Raw genomic sequence first — 26484 nt, 5'->3', positions numbered from 1 at the left:
GACAAAATTCAGCAATCTGCATACATGAGCTGATGTCTTGATAAATTGTTTGTCCTAGAGAAATTCAAAAATAATTTTGTTGCGCCTTTAAAACTACACCCCATTTTCACAGGAAACCAACAGAATAAAAGTATTTTTGTATGTTTTCACGTAGCTAAAATCGCTGCGCTTGGGTGCTAAGTTCCTAGCGCCCCCCGGAGGCACTAACTGGTGGCGCTAACCAACCGAATTTTTCTCCCCATGTTTTTTAAGCCATGTTCTGTTGCCATTGATGAAGATTCTTGAAATTTCTTAGTGAGAACCTCATTAGATTTTTTAAAATTCTGAAAAATCATTGAAATGTGGCGTGACGCAATTTCACGATGTGGAAAAGGAGCATGAATTTGTAAAGGCCTCAGGTTGCTGCTCATGGTGCCATGACTGAGCTAGGTCTCCCAAGTAAGTAGGCAGAAGTGCCACCTACCATACAGACCAAATGTGGAGAACTCAGTCAGAGGTATGTGAAACCAATACATTAGTGTCACAAAATCATGTGCCGAAAATTAATATTACAGGAAATAAGCCACAACGGAGCCAGAGGCCAGACCAAGAAACAGTTTGACATTTAGTAGCAGGTAGTCGCAATAAGGCTGGAGGCCCAACTTGGAAATGTTCTGCCAAAGTTTTTTTTTAAACTTAGCTGCAGTTAGGTTGAAGTAGTTTCACTATCTGTACCACTGGACTTGCAAGTGTGAGGGGGACTGTGACAACTAATTACTCAGAATGGGAAATTCCAATAAGTCAGAGCCTACACGCATGACAGGAAAGGGTGATAACCAACTATTGACATTTCACATTGGTATATTCCATAGGAAATGCTCGTCAATCTCTAATGTATATAATGCTTTATAGATGTGGGTATATGGTATGGCTTTTAGTTGTTTGGTGCAATAAGCTGAGGTGGTTACAGCAGCACCTCTGGGGCAAGTAAGAATAGCAGGCATTCTTGACATATTTGTGTTTTTTTTTATTAGAGGTTGCAGTGCCATTTCTGGGGGAAGAAAGAATAGCATGCTTTACCATTACAGTATGACCCAATAATTTCAGCGGACTGGGGTGTAACAAATAATATATCATGTATAAATATTAGTTGATCTCCCATTGCATTGCACATGCTAAGTCAAGGCCAAGTTAGTGGTTTGTGTGGTTAGAGGGCAGGGATAAGTGGACTAGGACATAGATATAATTCAGACCCATCTTAGTCATAGACTCTGCCACTTTCTTTGTATTTCCATTATAGATTTCTACGTCCACATCTATAATAGAAGCTGTAAGAAGTCACACAACACCAGGATATAGTCCAACAGTTTTATTTGAAATCACAAGCTTTCGGAGCGCTGCTCCTTCATCAGGTGAAATGGAGAGATGCATAAAGACACAGCTTATATAGTCAGAGAATAATGCCAGATGATTACAGGTAATCTTTCTAACTGCCATTTATCACACCTCGGCAGAGAGATAATCACAGCAATCAAAGGTGTGAATGGTGTCCAAACAGGTTAGTCAGGAAAACATTACATCAAAGATATTTCAAATAAAACTGTTGGACTATAACCTGGTGTTGTGTGACTTATATTTGTCCACCCCAGTCCAACACCGGCATCTCCACACCATAATAGAAATTGAGTATGTAAACTTGTTATGCTGCAATTGCACCCACCTGCCATTGGTGCTACTATAGCTAGCCATGCCTCCCATCCCCAGAAACATTGTAGAACTGTGCCCTTCGGTCCTGTTAGGAAATGTTTAATTCTTCAGGAAAATGAGTCCAGATCTTGGACCCCCAGTGTGAGTTCTACTTCCACTGAATGGCAGGCTGGTGTGCCTGCTCGTGTTGTCACAGCCCATTGATATTTCACCAAGGTGGGGTCAAGGAAACCCACACTCTGTGAGTCCCTCCCTAAGCCAGATTGTTTTTATTTTCTAGTGCACTCTTACCTGATTTTTTTTTTTGTGCAGATATATCCGAGTGGCTGTGCTCCCGTGCTCAGAAAATGCAAGCTGTCTCTTCCGCACCAAAGCACTATTAGCTACTGAAAGCCTGGTATACAATGAAGTCTTTTGGGTCACCATTTCCTTTTCTGCTTTGCGTCAGAAGACTGTGCGAGTTGATGTTTGTTCGGTGGATAAATCTCACCGGGAAGAGTGTTTGGTTGGTAATTGTGTTAAACGTTTAAACTTCTTCAAATGCATTTTATATGTTGAAAACTGCACTTTTTTTTTGAGCCTGCAGTTAGTCAACTAAGAACATAAGAAATAGGAGCTGGAGTAGGCCATTTGGCCCTTCGAGTCTGCTCTGCCATTCAATAAGATCATGGCTGATCTTCTACCTCAACTCCACCTTCCCGCACTTTCCCCATATCCCATAATTCCCTTGGTTCCCAAAAATTTACTGACCTCTGTCTTGAATATACTCAACGACTAAACAACGTGAAGGAATTTCTCCTCATCTCAGTCCGAAATGGCCGACCACTTATTCTGAGACTGTGACCCCATGTTCTAGATTCCCCAGCCAGGGGAAACATTTTCTCAGCATTAACCCGGTCAAGCCCTGTAAGAATTTTATATGTTTCAATTAGATCACCTCTCATTCGTCTAAACTCTAGGGAACATAAGCCTAGTCTACTCAATCTCTCCTCATGGGCAATCCCCTCATCCCAGGAACCAGTCTAGTGAACCTTAGTTACACTCCCGCTTAGGCAAGGAGACCAGAACTGTACACCGTATTCCAGGTGTGGCCTCACCAATGCTCTGTATAATTGTAGTAAGACTTTATTACTCTTGTACTCTAATCCCTTTGTAACAAAAGCTAACATACCATTTGCTTTCCTAATTGCTTGCTGTACCTGCATGTTAACTTTCTGTGATTCAAGTACAAGGATACCCAGGTCCCTCTGAATGCAAACAATTTCCACTCTCTCACCATTCAAAAAATATTCTGCTTTTTGAGTTCTTCTTGCAGATTAGCCATAACTCCTTTGGCATTCCAGCAGGGTAATCCTTGGTCTCAAGAGCTTTTACCCAATTTCATTTGGGCTAGCAATTGGCCCATTAATTTTTCCACAATTCTAAATGCTGTCTCCATTTTGTAGATGTTCATTCAACCGTAAATGAATATGTCTCTCACACAGTGCAGTTCTCGGCAGTGTTTCATTTCTTGTGATGCAAGGGCAAATCAGTGTATAAGCAGCTGATAACCAAATGAATGAGTGCCTCCTATATTGTTACCATCTTGAAGGGAAGAAGCCCAGTGGACAGATTAAGGGTCTTGCTTCTTGTCTACTTGCTGAGAATCTCCAGTTTCAACCAATATTTTGGAGCAATCCTCATACATTAAGTTAATAATTACTACAGGTATTTAGATTTAACTGTCAGACGTAACGTCACCTTTGGCAAATTGGCCCTAACCGCTGATGTTACAGTTCCTTGACAGTGACGGCCCGCCTTCCTAAATCTGTAACAATTCAGTGTAAGGAGAATGCAGGAAGAATAAGAAAGCTAGATTAATTACCTTAATTCTTTAAATTATTTGCATCCTTCACACACTACAAATTCCATCCATCTCCAAGAACAGATGTCGTGCCAGCCTGGAGAATACTCTCCTCTCCACCCCCACCCTTTTAAAGATTTTTGTATGCACGTTCCCTATTTTCTTTAATCACACTAATAGTTCAAAAGATAGAAAACAAAGTCACACAAGCCACCTCTTATTGGTCCAGCATATTATGGTAGTGAACAGAGGCAGATTCCCACTCCCTTTTATAGGAGGGATTGTCTCTCATGGTTTAGGGATTCAAATTTTGCAACAGTTCCACTTGCACTGTGTAGGCTTCAATAATATTGCTTCCAAATAGTGTCCTCCTACCTCCTCTTCCTGGAGAATGGGAAGAGGAATAGATCTGAATACCAATACTGGAAAATGACTCTCCGCTGGGCTGGGAACACAGGCGTGTGGGCAAATACGGAGTGCCAAGGACCTCAGATGAGGCAGTAACAGACTGAAGATGGTCAACAGGCTGCTGTCCTAAAGTTGAAGCTACGCTGCCTACCATCTAAGCTCCAAACAGATAAGAACTAACTTACCTATTCCTCAATTGTCCTTCACTCAGGTGATCTCAAAAGTACCGATCTTTTAGAATCAGACACTCAAACAGATAACTTCCTTGGATACAGCAGAAATAGGAATGAAGCATTAATTATTACATATTATTGGGTTTTTTAACAATTTTCTTCATAACAATTTCACTTTTACAATGGATAGTAATGTTGACATTTGTTCTTTAACAAGTAAATTTTCAGTATCTTCTTTCAACATTTTCAGTAACATTCAACCTAATGCATGAATGACAATTTATTTAAATTTTAACAGGGTGGAGCTCAGATCAGCTTGGCAAATGTGAACAGATCTGGGGAGAGGTCAACACACTGGTACAACCTCCTTAATCTTCATTATCTACAGGAACAAAGCTTGAAGCACAGTGCACAAAATGAAGATGTTCTTCAGTCAGAATCTAACCTCTCCACAACAGAGAACAAAGTAGGTCATTAACTTAAATCTTTTAAGGACAGACTAGCTGTAAGGCTAGTGCAGTGAATTTTCAAACCAGCGTCAAATTTTGAATCTTAATTTTAACTGTTCCTGCAGTTCAGAAGTCTCCTAAAAGGACGTTTTACCAGTCTCTGGCAGATAGTCAAAATGAGAGAGGGAAAAACTGTAGCGAAAAGAATTGGGAGAGATATTTTCATTGGATCTGAACCAATATTTAACTAAGTTCATATTAAATCATCTATTTACCATTTAATGAGCAACATAACAGTATAGCAACAATGGGGCCACCTTTCATTCTTGTAAACCCCAATTTGGGGCACAAGTGGGACAGTAGCGGTTGGAAAATCTAGCGGAAATCAGTTCCATGGGAGCCTGAAGCTCCCACCCGAAGCAGGCTGGAGCTCCATTGTGGTGTGCAATAGGGGATAGGGAAGGCGCTGTGCCGTATTCCAGCCAAGGGCATGCTGTGCACAGAGTCTTCAGCAAGCCAAGGGAAATCTGGCAGAAACAAAACCTTGAGCAGACTGGTGGGCAGGCATTTAAAAAGCCCAATACACTTCAAAGGCAAGTAAATTGGACCTTATTACATACACTTGTAAGTATTTTTTGGAGATTTTTCCCTCCTAGCTGGCATTTAGACTCTCGTGCGCGTTTGTGTCCAACTGCTATTACAGTACTCACTTATTTTACCTTGAGCTTCCTTTACTGGTACCAGAAGATTTGCCACCAGAAATCCTTCAAGCTGATGTGTGCGAAGGAAAACTGCACCAGTAGAAGGATGCCAGGCAGGTCAGGCTGCCTGAGAGGTACTCTGGGCTTTCCCTTCCGCGCCCAAAAATCTGCAGAGACACCTTGCCTCACTTTGGCAGATGTTATTGCTTAAGGCTCCTTTGCCTAATGATGGCTGCACCTGGTGCCGTCACCATGAGATGTAAACTCCTGTTTAACCCTCTTCAGAAGCATCCTAATCACAGCATCCCATGCTTTACCTGGTATTGATGAAAGATGGCATGCCAGGATGGCGAGGGACCCACCTGGGAATGACTGTGAAACCCTGTCTTCTCAGGGTCTAGATCAGCAGAGGGGAAGATGCTATGTTGTGCCATCTGCTGCATGAACACCAGCAGCTACCATGCAGCTTACAGCTTGTACATGTGCAGGACAGTAAGTCAGCTGTAGCCTGAAACTTGACTGCATGTTTTTGCAGGAATGCTATAGTGCTGACCTATGAGTTTGTGCTGTAGAGTGGCACAGAAGAATACCCTCCTCACAAGCATCTGTTGCAGCAGCACCTCAACTTCATCAGCCATCAAAGAGGAGACAAAGTGCTGGCCTGCATTGAAACTGCAGACTAATGCATGCATCCATTGGCCCCTTTCCCTTCATCCTGAGCTGCTGCTTCTTAATCCCCTACCTCTTCATCCCTCACAAAGGTTGCTGATGGGTTGAAATGCCATTTGATGCTCTTGGCAGCTTTCTAAGTTTTTGTTCCCGCTCCTCATGACACTCCCCTTTAATTGTTCCCAATCATTTAAATTTGACCTGCACACTTTCCCTCTCCTACTAATGGTGCCATCCTTAGACCCACCTGCATGATTGCCCGATCTACTTGTAGGCTTCTACATGTGCTGCTTAAAGCTAGTCATGAGAAAGCAGGAGAGGCCAGTTCATAAATGACTCTTCTGCATTTCCTACAGCATCAATATAATTTGCACCCTTCCACTTCTGCTAAAGGGGGCGATTTTGCCAGCCCTGGGGAGGCGGGTATGGAGGCGGGACTGCCAGGAAAATGGTAGAATTTAGGGGCGGGTGCCCAACCCGCCTCCATGCCATCTTGCCAGGAGGCGGGTAGCCATCCTGCGCCGGGTCTTGTCTCCTTGGAGGCGGGAAGGGATTAAAGCCTATTAAATGCCTGTTAACAGGCAGAAAATAGAATTATCCCCTTTTTGCCCTCAAGTGCGGGCTTCCCGAAGGCTCCGAAACCCGCCATCTCAGCGAGGTGAGTACTGGGTCTGCGGGGGTCAGGGGGTGCAAAAGTGTGGCGTGAAGGTAAGTGATGGGTGCAAGAGTGGAGAAGTGAGTATCTGAGGTAAGTGCAAAGTGTTAGTAAAAGTGTACTTACCTTTGTTTCTCCCTGCAGGCTTCAGGCGGTGTGTATGCGGAGAGTCTCTGATCTCTGTGTTGCAGATGAGAGATGGCTGTTGCATTCTCAGATGCAACAACCATCCCATTTCTGTAAAAGAAAGAAGTTTGATGAGGTCTTGAATTCAAGACCTCATCAAACTAGAGAATGTCACTGTTTGACCGCTTCACAGAGCTTCATACGTTGACGTTCTCTGCAACCGGCTTTCCCTTAATTGGCCTACTAAGCCCGCTGGGTGGGCTTAACAAGGTCAATCAAGGGAAAATAGTATAGGTTGGCCACAAATCGATGGAGGCGGGACATCGACCCGCCAAGCAGCAGTCCCACCTCCCAACATGCCCCTAAGAGTCATAGGCCTAGAAATTCGGTGGGCTGCGCCACCAGTTAGCGCCTAAAGAGAGCACTCAGTGGCTTTAGCGCCACTGGACATGCCTCCCGCGATATTTAGCGGGGCGCTAATGGCGGCGTTAGCCTGTAGCGCTGCGCCGCCACCGATGATGTCGTCAGTGTGTGCAGCGCCCTGCTACCGCCCCGATCGCGATATTTGGCCGCGCCTGCCTCTAACACCGGTCGCAAATCGCGCCCGGTTCATGGGGCCTACCTGTGGTGGTAGTGGTGCAAATTAAGGTGGAGGTGCGGGGCGGCCATTTTTTTCGGTGGCCGCCTGCCAGTACCTCCGTCCCCGGTCTCCTGATCCACCCATTGCTGGCTGTGTCGCGAGAGCCCGGCACTTCTCCTCAGTGCCGGGCTCTTTTGCCGGCACTCGCGATCGGTCATCGCGCTGGTGCAGGCCCCTCCCCCTTAAGAAGGGGAGGAAGGCCTTCAGTACTGCAGCGCGCTGTGCTGCAGCGTGTGGCACTGCGGCATGTTGCGCTGCGATATTCAGTTTCAGCGCCCCAAGAGGGACGCGGGGCGCCTCGAACAGCGCCCCGCGTCCCTCTTGGGGCGCTCAAGCTGAATTTCCGGCGGGCGCAACGGCTCCATTCGCAGCGGTAATTCCGGCGCCCAGGCGAGCTTGGCGCCCCGTTTGGGGCTCCACCAAATTTCTAGGCCATAGAATCATAAATATGAATACATTATTACCTTTTTCCTCATTGTGGACTACAAGTTTTAAAATGATACATAGGTGTATGAAACACTAATTAAAAGATTTTGTGCTCGTGGCAAAGACCTAAACTGTCCTGTCTCTGTTCAGCAAGCCTTATGGACCTAACATGGATTTTTTTTGGTAGGACTCGCACAGGTTCACAGACCTGGGAATTTAGCCTTCTTTCCAAAACTGCATAAATTAAATAAGTCAGACTGTCCTCAATACCATTGGAAGAAAAGGTCCTGGTATTATTTTCAACTTGTGTTTTTTTTTGTAGGATTCTGTGTCTGCACTCCTAGAACAAACAGCTGCAGAACTGGAGGCAGTTGAGTGGCAACTAGAAAAAACAAGAAACGTATTGACTGTAGGAGAAGAATGGTACAGTATTGCAAGTTCTGCAACAAGTGTAGATGTTTACTGACTTGTTTATTTTAAATACAGAATTTTTGTATTTCTTGGCAGTTTCCCCTCCCTGCCTTGAAGTCCCATGGTTCCTGTTGTAGTATGGTTCCATTGGCCCCAATTGCCTACCAATACCTCACACAAGTGATCGTTATTCAGTCAGCGTCAGTAGGCCATTTGATCATGGGGACATCATAGCATCCCCATGCGCAATTTCAGCAAGATCTGTTGGATAGCGGTCAGCAGTGGGAACCCTGATTAATTATTTTTCCCCCTTTTTCCTGACACCCCCAAACCCAAGGACACGGAGGACTCAGCTGCCAATCTGTCTGAAATCAGCAAACTGAACGCAGACCAAGTATCAAAGCTGAAACTGTCCTGGATAGCAAACAATGGGTGGTGTCAAAGGAGTAATACTGGGGTGGATTGAAATACTGTATGGTTGATGCGCTATCAATTACTCATAAAAGACTGAGAGTTAAGAGAGTAACTAAAGGCTTTTATTAACAAAAGAATGAAGGTCTGCCTCGAGTGGTCGACCGGTCCAGAAATACAAAGGGCTGGGGAGCAGTCACCTTTATACTAGGACTTGTGGGAGGAGTCAGCCGAGGCATGTCCAGGCATGTACACAGTGGAATACAAACAGTGGTTTACCACATTCACCCCTTGTTTAAAATTGAGTCCGGCGGGGTGAAGTGTATTAAAAGTTAGTGTATTGGAGTCTCTCCGGAGGTCTTGTCTGCCGCTGTGATCGGCGTGGCGACGGCAGGGGTAGTGGAGCTTCCGGCGTCAAGTCCTGCGTAGGCTGTGGCACAGGCGTGTCGTCCTCGTAGATGTCGAGCGGGTCGCGGGGCCCAGGCCTGCTGTCTGCTGGGGCTGGATATCGGATCGTGGGGGGGGGTGGTAGTGAGTAGTGGGTTACTGTGGCCCCCGAGGGTGCAAGGTCTCTTATGGAGACTGTGTCCTCCCGCCCGTCCGGGTATGCAATGTAAACATACTGGGGGTTGGCGTGGAGGAGGTCGACCCTCTCGACCAGGGGGTCCGTTTTATGGGTCCTCACGTGTCTTCTCAGTAGGACCGGCCCTGGGGACGTCAGCCATGGCGGTAGCGATGTCCCCGATGTGGACTTCCTTGGGAAGACAAACATTTTCTCATGAGGGGTGGCGTTAGTGGCAGTGCAGAGCAGTGACCGAATAGAGTGGAGCGCATCGGGGAGCACATCCTGCCAGCGGGAGGTTGGAAGGCCCCTAGACTTTAAGGCTAGCAGGGCGGCCTTCCAAACTGTCGCATTTTCTCATTCCACCTGTCCGTTCCCCCGGGGGTTGTAACTGGTGGTCCTGCTTGTGGCAATACCCCTAGTTAGCAGGTACTGACGGAGTTCGTCGCTCATAAACGATGAGCCCCGGTCGCTATGGATATAGCTGGGGAAACCGAACAGGGTGAAGAGGTCGTTCAGACATTTAATGACCGTGGCACTGGTCATGTCCGGGCAGGGGATGGCGAACGGGAAACGGGAGTACTCATCAATAATATTGAGGAAGTACACATTGCGGTCGGAGGAGGGGAGAGGCCCTTTAAAATCAACGCTCAGGCGCTCGAAGGGGCGAGTGGCTTTTATCAGGTGGGCCCTGTCTGGTCTATAAAAGTGCGGTTTGCACTCAGCGCAGACTTGGCAGTTCCTGGTCATGGCCCTGACCTCCTCAATAGAGTAAGGCAGGTTGCGGGCCTTGATGAAGTGGAAGAACCTGGTGACCCCTGGGTGGCAGAGGTCATTGTGGAGGGCCCGCAGTCTATCGATCTGCGCGCTGGCGCAGGTGCCACGCGATAGCGCATCCGGGGGTTCATTGAGCTTCCCGGGCCGGTACAAGATCTCGTAATTGTAGGTGGAAAGTTCGATTCTCCACCTCAAGATCTTGTCGTTTTTGATTTTGCCCCTCTGCTTGTTGTTAAACATGAAAGCAACTGAACGCTGGTCAGTGAGCAGGGTAAATCGTTTTCCGGCCAGGTAGTGCCTCCAATGACGCACAGCCTCCACAATCGCCTGGGCCGCCTTCTCAACAGCGGAGTGTCTGGTCTCCGGGCCTTGGAGGGTTCGTGAAAAGAAGGCCACGGGTCTCCCCGCCTGATTGAGGGTAGCGGCCAGGGCAAAGTCGGACGCGTCGCTTTCCACCTGGAAGGGGATGGATTCGTCCACTGCGTGCATGGTGGCTTTGGCAATTTCCTCCTTGATACGGTGGAAGGCTAAGCGGGCCTCTGCCGTCAAGGGAAAAGAGGTGGACTTGGTCAGCGGACGGGCCTTGTCCGCATAGTAGGGGACCCACTGGGCGTAATAGGAGAAAAACCCTAGGCACCTCTTCAGGGCCTTGAGGCAGTGGGGCAGTGGGAGTTCCATAAGGGGACGCATCCGGTCGGGGTCGGGGCCGATGACTCCATGTTCCACAACACAGCCAAGGATGGCGAGGCGGTTTGTGTGGAATATGCACTTCTCCTTGTTATATGTCAGGTTCAGGAGTTGGGCGGTGCGGAGGAATTTTTCGAGGTTTGCGTCATGGTGCTGCAAGTCACGGCCGCAGATGGTCACATTGTCCAGATATGGGAAAGTGGCCTGCAACGCATTTTGATCTACCACCCGGTCCATCTCCCTTTGGAAGACGGAGACCCCGTTGGTGACGCCAAAGGGAACCCTAAGGAAGTGATAGAGGCGGCCGTTTGCCTCAAAGGCAGTATACTGGCGGTCCTCAGGGCGGATAGGGAGCTGGTGGTACGCTGATTTCAGGTCAATGGTCGAGAAGACGCGGTACTGCGTGATCTGGTTGACCATATCAGCTATGCGGGGGAGTGGGTAGGCGTCCAGCAGGGTGTAGCGATTTATTGTCTGGCTGTAGTCGATGACCAGGCGCTGCTTCTCGCCGGTCTTAACGACCACAACCTGGGCTCGCCAGGGGCTGGTGCTGCCCTCAATAATCCCTTCCTTCAGGAGCCGCTCCACTTCGGTTTTAATGAAAACCCTGTCCCCGGCACTGTATCGCCTGCTCTTTGTGGCGATGGGCTTACAGTCGGGGGTGAGGTTAGCAAACAGTGGGGGGGGGGGGGGGTGACTCTGAATGTGGAGAGGTTGCACCTGGTGCGCGGCGGGCAATTTGGAAGCTGCTGGCTGCGGACTGTGAGTGGGGGTAGGGGTCCACCGTACGCCATCGTAACACTTTTAAGGTGGCACTGAAAATCTAACCCCAGCAGGACGGCAGCGCAGAGGTCGTGCACGACCAGAAGTTTAAAATGATCGTACACAGTCCCGTCTACTACGAGTGTCACCACGCAGTAGCCGCCGACTGGGACTCGGAGGCCATAGAAATCCGCTGGTGCGCAGGCAGGACTGGGAGAGAGCAACGCCGCACCGTGTTGGGGTGGATGAAGCTCTCCGTGCTCCCAGAGTCAAAAAGGCAGATTGTATCGTGACCATTTACCTTAATGTCCATTGTGGAACTGGCCAGCTGGTGCGGTCTCGCTTGGTCCAGTGTAACGGATGCCAGCGTAGGGGTCGGTGTGTCGCTGCGGGTATCAGATGAGGCGGTGTTGGGGGCCTGCTGCGTTCCGGCTGTCGTCCAAGATGGCGGCGTCCATGATCCCCATGTGGCTGGAGGCGTCCAAAATGGCTGCTGTACCGGTGGTTCGCACATGGCTGGGGAGGCCCAAGATGGCGGCCCGCATGGCCCACACGCGGCGCTGCTGGGGTTCGGGGTGGCTTTGGCCCTGCAGACGCTAACGTAGTGTCCCTTCTTCCCGCAGCCCGAGCAGATCGCGTTTTTCGCCGGGCAGCGCGCTCTGGGGTGTTTTGCCTGGCCACAGAAGTAGCATTTCTGGCCTTGGGGCACTGCTGTCTGGCCTTGGGACACTGCTGCGGTAGTTGGGCCGTTGCTGGGGTGTGACGGCGCTATGAGGCGGTCCTACCGTGTCCCAGGCTGTCATTCCCCGCGGCGTCCACGGTGCAGAGGAGTAGGCATCCATGCCCCGGTAGGCTGCATCCAATGATAGTGCGAGTTCAGAGGCCTTGTTGAGGTCGAGGTCACTCTGCTCCAACAGTCGCTGTCGGGTGTAATTGGATCTGTGGCCCGCTACAAAAGCGTCCCGGATAAGTTCCTCTGTGTACACGGCGGCCTTTACATCCTTACAACCACAGGCCCGGCCAAGCACAGACTGTGCCTGAAGGTATTTCACGGTCGATTCCCCAGGTTGTTGTTTACGACTCCCCAGAAGGTGCCTGGCGTACACTTCGTTCACTGGGCACGTGTACTGGTCCTTGAGCTTGATAGCGTCCGCGTACGAGGTCGCGTCTTGGATGACCGAGTACACTCGGTGGTTCACTTTGGAGGTCAGGACATCCAGTTTGTCCTCGTCCGATTTGATTGCTGCGGAGGCGGTCAGGAATTTTTCGAAACACTTAAGCCAGTGAGTAAACTTGGTGGATGAGTCCGCCTCCCGATGATCTAAGTCCAGGCATGCTGGTGTGAGGATCTTCTCCATTATAAAAATTTTGTTAATAAAATTGATGCGCTATCAATTACTCATAAAAGACTGAGAGTTAAGAGAGTAACTAAAGGCTTTTATTAACAAAAGAATGAAGGTCTGCCTCGAGTGGTCGACCGGTCCAGAATACAAAGGGCTGGGGAGCAGTCACCTTTATACTAGGACTTGTGGGAGGAGTCAGCCGAGGCATGTCCAGGCATGTACACAGTGGAATACAAACAGTGGTTTACCACAATGGTGTCCCAGAAATGAGTGTTACGATCACTACACTTTCTAATTTGATTAATAATTTAGCTTCAGAAACTTAATGAAAATTGCTCAAATTTGTAGATGATGCCAAACTAAAAATGGCAGCGCATTCAGTGGAGTGATCTCAGAAATAACAAAATGAGTTAGACAAAATATGTAAGTGGACGGATGAAATATAATGCAGTTGTGTGTGGAGTATTGCACATATGAAGGATAAATGGGTGACATACTCCATTAAATATTTGAAATGGCTAAAAGTGAAGTTGAAAGCAACCTAGGAATCTTAGTAGGCTAAATGCTCAACATACCCAACCAATGTAGAGCAGCAATCAACAAAGCCAATAAAATGCTGAACTATAGCCGAAGCAGTAGAATACAATTCGGAAGAAGTCGTGATCAAACTGCACAGTGCTTTGGTCAGGCGACAGTTTGAGTACGGTGTCCAGATCTAGTCACCGAGACACAAGGGGAATATTCAAACGCTGGAAGCAATGCTGAGAAGAGCCACAAGGCAGAATCCTAATGCCAGAGATCTAAGTTAAGAGAAGAGTGTAGAAACTTAGGCTTTTGAGCCTTGACAGGATATGTTCAAGAAACACTGGACATCGAGATATACAAGATAATGGGTATGGAAAAGGTATATTTTGAAAATTACTTCAAACTAAATTGCAAGAGTAGGACAAGGGGACACATTTTTAAACTAGTTAACAGCAGATTCAGGACTGATATCAAGAAGTTCTTCACACAATAGGGCTGACTCTATGGTCAGGTATTCCAGCGCTCACATGGAAATCTGACTGGCAAATCATGGGTCCGTAGTGCCTGATTTTTCCATCCAGTAAATTAAATGGCGTGCCTGACCTTGGAATCAGCCCTGAAGAGTTAAGCCGAGGCCTCTCAGGTAGATGTAAAAGATCCCATGCCACTATTTCGAAGAAGAGCAGGGGAGTTCTCCCAGGTATCCTGGCCAATATTTATCCCTCAATCAACATCACTAAAACAGGTTATCTGTTCATTGTCATATTGCTGTTTGTGGGAACTTGCTGTGCGCAAATTGGCTGACGCGGTTCCTACATTACATTATAACTACGCTTCAAAAGTACTTCTTGGTTATAAAGCGCTTTGGGATGTCCTGAAGTCTTGATGGGCGCTATATAAATGTAAGGCTTTCTTTCTTTAATGGAATGGACTTGCATAGAATAGTGGAGACATTTAGGAAATAATTTAATGCTGCAATGGGAGAACTGTAGGATTTTTTTAATGGATGAAATGGTCCAAATAGGCATCCTCACCCATAAATAATGGTCTGAATGGTTCAGCTACTCATTGAAATTTCAGTCGTTGGCTGAAGGCCCTGTTTTGCCCTAAGTTCTATTACTGCCTTTCATTTTATTTTCAGTTTTTGTTTTATAATGGAATGAATGCACCCAATTATCGTCTGCAGCGAATGGTATATGAGAATGTAATCTTTCTGCTTCGCTAGCAGAAAATCCATGATGCTTTGAATACGGACACAAAGGGGCATGTTTTTAACTTGCTGCCTGGGTGTAAAATTGGTGTTGTGTTGTGAAATCAATGGAAATTAAAATCTAGAATGGGCAGCCAGTTTTAGGTCTGGGCGGTGATTTGAAAATCTGCCCCAGTAGTTTGTATATGGCCCTATAACATTGAGCTCTGTCTGAGTTCCGATTTGGTATTTGATATTACAAAATCTCCTTATTTAATCTACATTTTCCGATGTAACATTTTCCCATTGATAGTTTTATAAGTAAGCAACTAGTGAGACTCTAAATGTAACAATATAAGAGATTACAGAAAATCTAGGTAAAGCTCTCCCCCCTTCCCGCTATCCTTCAGTTTCTGAATGGAACTGGGGCGTGCAGGATGTAAAGCTGGACAGGCATTTATTTTCTATAATCCAGAAAGCTCAGTTTGGGCTCAGAGGCTCATCTGTGTGGTGTACAAAAGTCCAGTCATGCAAGAGATGCATTCCAATTCCACTAAAGCAGAAAATGTGGGCCTCAATGTAGCAATTTCCAAGTGAGAAGTTCATTAGCTGCTGGAATATTGGTTTCCCAAGCAGCGGACTCTAATTCGAGCTCACTCTAAGTCACATCTTGCTGTTGCCTTACAGATGGGTCATTTTGCTAGCCTCAGTCATGTCATCAGGAGAGAATGCAAGACTGACCCATGAGGTCTTGTCTCTTATCTGATTTAATTGCACCCCCTAATGGCTAATCAAAAACGTGATTCAGGATGATTTGGATATGTTCACCAATTACCATCCAGCCTTCCTAGCTTAAATGGTCAGTGTGGATATGATCAGCTAACTTGCTAATTTTGTAAATGGCAATATAAGGCTGCTTATCATTTTTGTATGTTTATCCCTAGCATTCCCCACAAATTAGTTTTCTAATTTTATCTAAGATATCTTCTGCAGATGTGAAGCACAGCCAAGGTGCATACGAAAAGGGAAAGAATGAAGTGGGCACGTATCTCAACCAGAAGACAGATAGTTTGCGTTTCCTCGTAGTTGGGAGTAAGAAAGGGAGAGCCAAAGACGGGAGAGTTTATTAGGAAAATAACAAAACTAGATACACATTTTAAAAAATGTATTTAGTCCAGTTTGTTTGCTTGCAGGCAAAGTGTGCCAGTGGAGGAAGGTGACTGCAGTGAGAAAGAAGTGGCCGAGGAGGAAGAACAAGACGAATACAATGAAGGAATACCATGGGAAAATGAAGACAATGCTGAGAATGCCAATGAGCAGACTGACGATTACTCAGCACTCACAGCAGTAGTTGCAGTGAAGGTGAATATTTGCAGGAAATAATGGATCTATCTGGCTAACTCTTCATGAATCATTCAGAATTACAGTTGCTGCCATTTAGAGAGAGCCCTAAGCACAGGTTGCCTGGCTGTAGAGGCATAACAAATAATGGTGATATCTATTAAAATTTGTGAATTATTATGCGTCACAGAATTTGGGTTACTGGAATTAGTGACCAATTTGGGGCTAATGGATGAATTTGTATTTGAAGAAGAAACTAAAAGCAGAAAGAGAAAATATAAGAAAAATCCAATTTAAATGAGGCTTTTTGCAATTTAAGTTCAATATTGCAGTAATAAAGCTACTGCTAACATTTGAGTAGCCTTCTTTCTGTTACATTAATATTTAATTCAGGATTACAGTGCACAAGCAAGAAACCATCCAGACCATTTATGTCCATGTAGCTATGGGTTACTGTTTTAGTTATAATTGTTATTCAGTCTAAAATGTAGTGGTGAGTATGTGAAATATATCTTTGGCACTTCTGCTTGAATTGTGAAGCACACCCAAGCACAATAAGTATAATTGTATTCTTTCAAACCTGGGTGTTGTATCAGGAGAGCGCATTTTATGCTGTTGAATGCCAGGGTTGGGTTCTGGTGATTAGAGGCCGATCGCTAGTAATGTGTGCAAGTTCATGTGATGGATTAAGAGCATCACACAAATGAGCATATTTTCTCCAGTTGCTAATGTGAGCCACATTAATGCCTTGATCAAAATGTACCCAACGCAACATTTGAAATACATCGCTTTAAGTGAGACTTTTTTTCCCTATAATATATCGATATGAAAACAATAAGTAAGGTTAGTAACAACATTGCACATCACCACTGTTATGCAACTTGGTTGGATTATGCACGTATTATCTCCACAGGTCGATAAAGAGACTAACACAGAGGAGGCTGTGGCAGCAACTTCTGCAGTGCGTCCAAAGGATAGAAGAGCCCATACTACTCAGCAGAGTCCATTTGTGAGGGGCAGTGCTATTATTCGTTCAAAAACCTTCTCTCCGGGCGCACAGAATCCCTATGTATGCAGGGTAAGAATTGATTCTATTAGATTTTGTTCTTTACACATTTATATCTTTTGAATGTAATCCACAGCTTATTGCTTGGTGGTTTTCAGCTTCTGTCCCCACTGAGCTGATTCCTTCCCTCGTCCTTGTCCTTGTTCTCATCCTGCTCTTCCTTTCTCATCTTCCATCCCTCCCCACCACTTCACTCCTCGCACCCACTCCTCCTTATCCCCATTCCCCTCAGCTGTCCATGGTGAACATGGTCAGCAATTTCAGCTCCTTTCCTTCCGAACAGCAGCAGTAACACTACACGGCTGCCTGTATTTTCTTAAATGCAGCAAATATTGACAGCTATATGACCATCCAGATAGCAGGGTCTTTTTCATCTACTGCAGCCAACATTTCACCCTTCCCATCTATGCAGTGTGACTGATCTTCTGCTCCCTTCTCAAATTTACTAACTGCATTCTTCAGCTTATGCATAATCGTGCTGATGCTTGCTAATGTAGATGAGAGGGACATAAGGTGCTAGTAGCTCTGTTTTGTTCTGAATCCTCCTTTTCCAGGTCAGCAATAGCAGAGAAATAACCAAAGTTAGAATGTTGGCTGCAAGGATACCTTCAAACAGAACTTGCAATATACTGTGTGTGATGTTTGTGTGCATACCTGTGTAACCATGACTGTGGAGGAGATTAAGACATAAGAATATGATGGCACTAGCTCTGAGCTTGGGATAGGTAGGCCCATGGCTTCATCTTTCCCGACTACTTTTGTGCTCTTAAATGTGAGGCTGTCCAAGGTGGCCACCTCCAACGGCGTTAAAGGCTTATGATTCTTGCATCCTTCTCCAGTTTGGATCTGTTCCCTTGTATTATGTGCCATCCTGTTGTGCAAGTAGGTAAGTATGCTTAAGATATTGTCAGTTGAAGGAGCATATATGCAGTGACAGACTTGCGAACAACTTGAGTGTCAGTAAATGAAAATGCATGATGTAGCTCGGTTTTGTTACTATGATTTGATGTGTGAATCCCTGAGCAGATGTCCATGTGGCAAGGTTTTCACTTGTGAGTTACAGCTTGAGGATGTATCCTGCTAAACTATGTGTATGCATGAGATGCTATGAAAGTGCAGTAAATGTGTGAAATAGGTTAACGGGCAGGGGCAGTTGCGGGGGCCCCACACATTGGTTTGGATTGGGGCCGTAAATTTTGCTAGACCATGATGCTAAATACTACCAAGTTAATCTCGTATCAAATCAGCATACATACACCATGAAAAGGCATGTTTGCTATAGGTAATAGAAAAATAGTTGACAACTTGATAAGTGATAGTAAACACAACAGTAAATGACATCAAACGATTATAAAGGTTTTGAAAGTGGGAACGAAAACGAGATTAGCTAAGGAAAAAGTGTATGTGACAGAAAAAGGAGATTTGTTTAAGATTTAAATATGCTTTTAATGGCACCATAAAATGATTGTTAAGTTTAATTTTATAATTGGAGCCCTCAAAGTATTTTGAACAGTTGATGGGTTTCACCATCAGACTCCAATATGTTAGGTCGGTTGTTGACTCAACATATTGGTTGTGTATTTTCATTTATATTAGGAAATGGGGCTGGTTTAACGTCTAGATCAGGATTATATCACATTCAAAATTTCTTTATTCTAACCTCCATTTTGTTTTCTGAATAAATGTAAGCATTTGGGGCCAGTTTGCTGCCATTGAAGACTGGGTCTGATACATGGACAGATACTGGGTCTGATACACGGACAGATTCTGGGTCTATCAGTTTGACTTGAGCACCTGCACAGCCTTCCACACGGACCGGGCCCCGCCCCTCATGTATGCTCTCCGCAATTTCCCTCCCTGTCCTTCCTCTCCTCTAATTGATCCTCGCATCTTCTATTTGGAAAGTTACCGCACTCGAACCAAATCTGTCTAACAAGTCAGCGCATTGCTACAATGGATTGGATAATTGGGTTGCCGACGTAAAAGCAGCCAGTGGATCTATTCCTCAACCCCTGCTGTCACGACAGGGTGACCGAGAGTAAAGGTGATCGTGCTCCAGTAGAAGGTAAACAGCAAGTTGGGAAAGAGACATTTTCATTAGATTGGTTTCTGTTTATGGAAATGTACACTACTCGTGGAAATTTTCTTTTTTTTTGTCGGTCTTTCTGTTTGGATATTGGCAAATTGGAAATAGTTCTCCAGTTCCTAGAATAACATACGTGCATGCCACGGACCCCTTACTGGCTTCGGGGTTCCATCCAATTGTGCAGGTGGCACGGCCCTAACGCTGTCCCTGTTGACGGGCAAAACTGGGTGGCATCAATCCTGAGCCTGTTACTTAGTACTTTTGGGCTGTCTTACCATGCCAGCCATGGGAACCTGTACATGGAGACAGAGGAAAGGGAAGCAAGGATAGAAGCAAAAGACAGGAAGGAGAAAAGCAAAAGTGGCAGTCAGACAACTCAAGGGTTTAAATCAAACATGGCCACAGTAAATAATAATTCTAAGAGTGTTTTAAAAAAAAAAAACAAGCCTGAAGGCTTTGTGTCTTAATGCGAGGAGCATTCGTAATAAGATGGATGAATTAGCTGCGCAAATAGATGTAAACGGATATGATATAATTAGGATTACGGAGACATGGCTCCAGGGTGACCAAGGCTGGGAATTCAACATCCAGGGGTATTCAATATTCAGGAAAGACAGGCAAAAAGGAAAAGGAGGTGGGGTAGCATTGCTGGTTAAAGAGATTAACACAATAGTAAGGAGGGATATTAGCTCTGATGATGTGGAATCTGTATGGGCAGAGCTGAGAAATACCATGGGGCAGAAAACGTTAGTGGGAGTTGTATACAAACCCCCAAACAGTAATGCTGAGGTTGGGGATGGCCTTAAACGGGAAATTAGAGACGCGTGCAATAAGGGCACAGCAGTTATCATGGGTGACTTTAATCTACATATAGATTGGGCTAACCAAATTAGTAACAATACTGTGGAGGAGGCATTCCTGGAGTGTATACGGGATGTTTTCCTGCACCAATATGTCGAGGAACCAACTAGAGATCAGGCCATCTTAGGCTGGGTATTATGTAATGAGAAAGGATTAATTAGCAATGTTGTTGTGCGAGGCCCCTTGGGGCGGAGCGATCATAATATGATAGAATTCTTCATTAAGATCGAGAGTGACGTATTTGACTCAGACACTAGGGTCCTGAATTTAAATAAAGGAAACTACGATGGTATGAGGCGCAAGTTGGCTAGAATGGATTGGGGAACGTTACTTAAAGGGTTGACGGTGGATAGGCAATGGCAAACATTTAAAGATCGCATGGATGAATTACAGAATTTGTTCATCCCTGTTTGGCATAAAAATAAAACAAAAAAGGTGACTCAACTGTGGCTAACAAGGGAAATTAGGGATAGCATAAGATCCAAGGAGAGGACATATAATTTGGCCAGAAAAAGCAGCAAACCTGAGGATTGGGAGCAGTTTAGGATTCAGCAAAGGAGGACAAGGGGATTAATTAAGAGGGGAAAATAGATTGAGAGTAATCTTGCAGGGAACATAAAAACTGACTGTAAAAGCTTCTATAGATATATGATGAGAAAAAGATTGGTGAAGTCAAGTGTCGGTCCCTTGCAGTCAGAATCAGGGGAATTTATAATGGGGAACAAAGAAATGGCAGACCAATTAAATACATACTTTGGTTCTGTCTTCACAAAGGAGGACACAAATAACCTCCCAGAGATGTTGGGGAACATAGGGTCTAATGAGAGGGAGGAATTGATTGAAATCAGTATTTGTAGGGAAATGGTGTTAGGGAAATTGACGGGATTGAAGGCCGATAAATCACCCAGGGCCTGATGATCTACATCCTAGGGTACTTAAGGAAGTGGCCTTGGAAATAGTAGATGCATTGCTGGTCATCTTCCAAAATTCTATAGACTCTAGAACAGTTCCCATGGATTGGAGGGTAGCTAATGTAACCCCACTATTTAAAAAAGGTGGTAGAGAGAAAATGGGGAATTATAGACCGGTCAGTCTGATATCGGTAGTGGGGAAAATGCTAGAGTCCATTATAAAAGATATAATAGTAGAGTACTTGGAAAACAGTGACAGGATCAGACAAAGTCAACATGGATTTACAAAAGGTAAATCGTGCTTGACTAATCTACTGGAATTTTTTGAGGATGTAACTGGTAGAATAGATAAGGGAGAACCAGTGGATGTGGTGTATTTAGACTTTCAGAAGGCTTTCAATAAGGTCCCGCATAAGAGATTAGCGTGTAAAGTTAAAGCACATGGGATTGGGGGTAAGGTACTGACTTGCATAGAGAACTGGTTGGCAGACAGGAAGCAAAGAGTTGGAATAAACGGGTCTTTTTCCGAGTGGCAGGCAGTGACTAGTGGGGTACTGCAGGGATCGGTGCTGGGACCCCAGTTATTTACAATTATATATTAATGATCTAGACAAGGGAACTAGATGTAATATCTCCAAATTTGCAGACGACACAAAGCTGGGTGGGCGTCTGTGCTGTGAGGAGAATGCAGAGAAACTCCAGTATGATTTGGACAGGTTGGGTGATTGGGCAGATGCATGGCAGATGCAGTATAATGTGGATAAATGCAAGGTTATCCACTTCGGTGGAAAAAACAGGAAGGCAGATTATTATCTGAACGGCAATAGATTGGGAGAAGGGGAAGTGCAATGAGACCTGGGTGTCCTTGTGCACCAGTTGCTGAAGGTAAGCATGCAGGTGCAGCAGGTGGTTAAGAAGGCAAATGGTATGTTGGCCTTCGTAGAGAGAGGATTTGAGTACAGGAGCAAGGATGTCTTGTTGCAGTTGTACAGGGCCTTGGTGAGACCGCACCTTGCGTATTGTGTGCAGTTTTGGTCGCCTTATTTGAGGAAGGATGTTCTTGCCATGGAGGGAGTGCAGTGAAGATTCACCAGACTGATACCTGGGATGGCAGGAATGACGTATGAGGAGAAATTGGGTCGATTGGGCTTATATTTGCTGGCGTTTAGAAGAATGAAAGGGGATCTCATTGAAACTTATAAAATTCTAACCGGACTAGACAAATTAGATGCAGGAAGGATGTTCCCGATGGCGGGGGAGTGCAGTCACAGTCTAAAGATAAGGGGTAAGCCATTTAGGACAGAGATGAGGAGGAATTTCTTCACCCAGAGAGTGGTGAACCTGTGGAATTCTCTACCACAGAAGGCAGTTGAGGCCAACTTATTAAATATATTCAATAAGGAGTTGGATATATTTCTTAAGGCTAAAGGGATCAAGGGATATGGGGAGAAAGCAGGGACAGGGTACTGAATTTGGATGATCAGCCATGATCTCATTAAATGTCGGAGTCGGAGCAGGCTGGAGGGCCCGAATGGCCTACTCCTGCTCTATCTTCTATGTTTCTATGCCAGGTGTCTTAAATTGCATCATCTCTTTCTGCATTGTTCCGGGTTCTGGAAGTGCTATACAAGTGTTGAGCCTGGCCATTATTTTACGGGAAGGTGCCATAGAATCCTTCTTCGAGTTAGAGGCAGGAGGCTCACGTGGAGCATAAACATCGGCATGGATCAGTTTTGGGCGAATGGCCTGTTTCTGTGCTGTATGTTCTATGCAATACTAAGTAATCACTCGTGCAGCAGCATGTTCACTTTGCCATCCGTTAAATGGGGTCTGTTTCCCTGCTGTTGGACTGCCACTCTTCTCCTTCCCCACACCCCACCCCACCGAGACACACACACTGCAGCTTTGGAAAATATTTAAAAACTATTTTGAGCCTCTTTTAAAGGCTGAAAGAATTTTGCCACCTAAGTGGCCACTTAACTAGTCGTCGCACCTCTCTAAATTTTCCCAGCCGCGCTTGAACGAGGTTAACTGTCTTTCTCAATGCGTACTTTGCAATGAGAGAAATATGGTACCACCAACACTGCAATGGGAGCACATAATCATTTCTATATCCCATTTGTCTATAAAAAGGCATCTAATCCCCTATTCACTATTTTGTACAATTCATTACAGTGGAACTCCTTGGAAACGTTCTATATCTCTATTAGAGAGAAAAGTGAGGGGAGGGTTGAGGAAGTTCCAGACAGTCGGGCCATCATTGCTGTCTCTGGAGAAAAGACAGCAGTATATTGTCTATATTTAATATGCTGAGCATTAAAAAAAATACTAAAAGGTTTGGTCCTGTGGAATTCTGTGCTTAGATTAAGTATGAACTTCCCTGGAGTTCACAATAGCGCTGTCACAGCACAGTAAAGAAATATAGTAGGTGTCAAGTGAGCAATGACTTTGCTGATTGTTGCTAATAATTAAATAACAATGATATTCTTTTTCAGTTAAATCGAAGTGATAGTGACAGCTCAACATTATCCAAGAGATCCCCCTTTGTTCGGAATGCCATGGAACGGCGCAGTTTGCGAATGAAAACGGTAAGGATTAAAATAGAACATTTCTTGTATGGAAGAAAACCCTTGCCAATTTTAGAATATATCTAAATTATATATATATAATATATATATATTTAAATATATATATAATATATATATATTTAAATGTTAACAGTTTGGGGGGAAAATTCAGTTGGTTTGCGCCTCCCGTTAGCGCCTTAAGAGGGTGCAAAGCAACTCGCGCCCGGGCGAGGCGATCTCTGCGCCTCTTGTGGAATTGACCGGACATTTTGCGGCGGCGCTAAACAATACCGCTTGATCTTCTGCGCACGCAGATCTTGACGTCATTTGAGAGTGCAACGCCCTTGTGACGCCCCGGAACGGAAATTGAGTGGCACCCCCCCTCCTTTCCGCCTGGCGCAACCAACGACAGGTAGACTGGAACGCTTCCCAGTCGCTGTGGGGCTGGGTGGGGTGGGGGGGTGCTATTTAAAGGGGGCCTCTTCCTGGCTTTTTCTGTGGTAGATATTTTTGCACCACTCGTTCTGAGAGAGAGAGAGAGAGATTTTGAGAGAGACTTCTGCATTGAGTCAACGCTGTCTGAAGTAGTTTTGGCTTCTGACCATAACTTTGCAGGTACTTTGGTTTCTGACCTTCATTACTTTGATTGCCAAGATACTATGGGGGCTGCAATGAATGGTCCTGCGCCATCACATTCGGAGGGCACAGAGACGCAGAGAGAGAGTTGCAATCATGGCCAGACGGAGGAGGGCCAAAAGGCCTCTGTACAGGAGACCTTACCCTCCCAGGGTATTTCGCCAACAATTCTCCTACATTAATATGTCTGAGGAGCAGTGTTTGCGAAGGCTGCGCTTCAGCAAGGAGGTGGTCACTGAGCTCTGCCACCTGCTTCAGCCAGATCTGCAGCCTCAACTGAGGAGCAGGACGTCTCTGTCGGTGGCAGTGAAGATAACAGTGACTCAACTTTTATGATACCGGCTCCTGTCAATCTGCTACTGGGGACATCGCCAATATCTCCCAGTTCGCGGTGCATTGTTGCATCCGTCAGGTCACAAATGCCCTCTTTAAAAGGAGACGAGAGTACATCTCTTTCCCCATGACCCCGGACAAGCAGCAAGAACGTGCAATGGGCTTTGCTAGGATAGTGGGCTTCCCCATGGTGCAGGGCGCCATTGACTGCACGCATGTGGCTTTGCGTACTCCGCATGAGAATGCCGAGGATTTCTGCAACTGAAAGGGCTTCCATTCCTTAAACGTTCAGTTGGTCTGTGACCACAGACAGCTGATACTCGCTGTCAATGCCCACTATCCTGGCAGCAGCCACGATGCCTTCATCCTGCGCTAGACTTCTGTGGCAGACCTTTCCAGGCACCGCATCACCCAGGTGGTTGGCTTCTCGGGGACAAGGGATATCCTCTCCGCACCTGGCTGATGACACCGCGCCGTTTGCCCAACACCCCTGCTGAGCTGCGCTACAACGAGAGCCATCTAGCTACCAGGAACATCATTGAGCACACGATCGACGTGCTCAAGCAACGGCTCCACTGTCTGGACCATTCTGGAGGAGCCCTGCAGTACTCGCCTCAGCGAGTCTCCCACTTCGTTGTTGTGTGCTGCATGCTGCATAACCTTGCAATCCTCAGGAGCCAGCCAATGCCACCAGGCCTTGGAGCACCTCCAGAGGAAGAGGAGGATGATCATCAGCAGCACCAAGGCGGGAGGGAGGCACACAATGTTGAAAGTGGAAGGGCCGTCCGTCAAAGGTTTATAGCAAGTCGCTTCTCGGCCCCCCCTGAGGGAATGGCTTCTGCCATTCAAAGAACTTGAATGGAACCATGCCGCAACCCCTAAGCCGGTCAAGGCAACAATGAGTGCAAAGAGCAAACATGCACATTTTGAATAAAGACACTTCTTTATTTACCAAACTGTGTATCCTTCCCGCATGACAAAGTAATAGAAAGAAACACACAAAAAAACAGTCAATCACATAACTGGCTCTCACAATCTGGAAACAATGTCCAAAACAGTAACAAAAATATGACCACAATCCTCGGCCTTCAATAAAACAATGACCAACATTTTGCCACACCTTCTACTTTTTGCCCTTCGAGGGTGATCTGCTTCCCTTGCGAAATTGCCCCCGTCCTACCCCGCAGCTCCGCCGCACTGGGACCCCAGTGGCTGCAGCAAGGCTGGGGAAGGCTGCTGAATGTCAGAAACTGAGACTGCAGATGCCCTTGAGGGACGGCCTGGACCAGCTCTGGGCCTGGAGGGCCCGGCTGCTGACTGCTCCAACTCTGCATGGGCGGCAGCAGTCTGTCCTACAGGTGGTGGCAACTGCAGTGGAGAACTAACAGTGCTGGCAGCAGGAATGCTGTCATCCTGAGAGAGGACAGCAACTCCCCGCTTGACCGACACACTGGCGCTCCCACGTGGCAGCACTTCAGCATGCGCAGCAATCTGCTGGAGCACAGATTGCTGGCCTGCTGCGGCGCGGGGAGGGCCCTGGGGAAACCTGCCCGATCCAGCGAGGGTGACATCAGTTAGTGCTCGCGTGGCCTCAATCTGCGTCTGCATGAGACGAGCCACTGACTGCATTGCAGCACTTAGCATTGGCGTGGCAGACACCTGTGCTGCACCGAAGTCCTGGACACTGCTTGCCAGTGACTCAATGGATTCGGGCATCCTTGCCACTGCAGCCATGAGCTCAGTGTGCCTTTGCTCCGCTTGGGCGCTCATTTCAGCGAGGAGCCGCACCTCGCCTGCACTCACTGTAGCAGGACTCGAGGCCATACTCTCCCTCCGGGGAGAAGGCCCCCGAGCTTCCCTACCCCCCTCGCGTTGCTGCAGCCCGCTGGGACCTGGAGCTTCACCCTCATCAGACCATTCCCCCCCGCTCCCCTCCAGGGAAGGCGTGTCCCCAGTATGGCCATGGGCTGCCTCGGCAGAGGGTTGCGCTGAGGGTCCGGCTTCCTCTTCCGCCTCGCCTTCAGATTCACTCCCAGTGGCAGCTTGAGGGCCCGCCTCCTCACCTGGTGAATCAGCACCTGAAAGCAGGGAGGTACAAGAGTGGCTTTAGCGTGAGGACAGGGTGGCAGCGATGTACTGATTTGGATCGAGAGTGTCGAAGGATGCTGCTGTGAGGATCAAGTGGAAGGAGAGAGGTCAAAAAGGTCATTGCTGGCCAGAACGGTGTCGGCGTCTCCTGT

At 46.5% G+C, this 26484-nt stretch overlaps 1 protein-coding gene across 1 annotated transcript in view; it reads left to right on the top strand.

The window, feature by feature from the left end:
• Positions 1 to 26484, top strand: part of wwc1 (WW and C2 domain containing 1) — a 158761-nt gene that overhangs the window by 100510 nt on the left and 31767 nt on the right. Inside the window, exons 15-20 of the mRNA XM_085995775.1 lie at positions 1999 to 2191; positions 4409 to 4576; positions 8099 to 8199; positions 15637 to 15805; positions 16698 to 16862; positions 23204 to 23296. Coding sequence (XP_085851901.1) covers positions 1999 to 2191; positions 4409 to 4576; positions 8099 to 8199; positions 15637 to 15805; positions 16698 to 16862; positions 23204 to 23296 — 889 coding nt within the window. The remainder of the gene's footprint in view (positions 1 to 1998; positions 2192 to 4408; positions 4577 to 8098; positions 8200 to 15636; positions 15806 to 16697; positions 16863 to 23203; positions 23297 to 26484) is intronic.

Source organism: Somniosus microcephalus, chromosome 8, assembly GCF_052327205.1.
Source record: "Somniosus microcephalus isolate GS21.2 chromosome 8, FLI_Smic_1.0, whole genome shotgun sequence".
Classification (NCBI taxonomy): domain Eukaryota; kingdom Metazoa; phylum Chordata; class Chondrichthyes; order Squaliformes; family Somniosidae; genus Somniosus; species Somniosus microcephalus.
The sequence above is the reverse complement of the archived record's forward strand: the minus strand, read 5'-3'. Positions and strand labels throughout refer to the sequence as shown.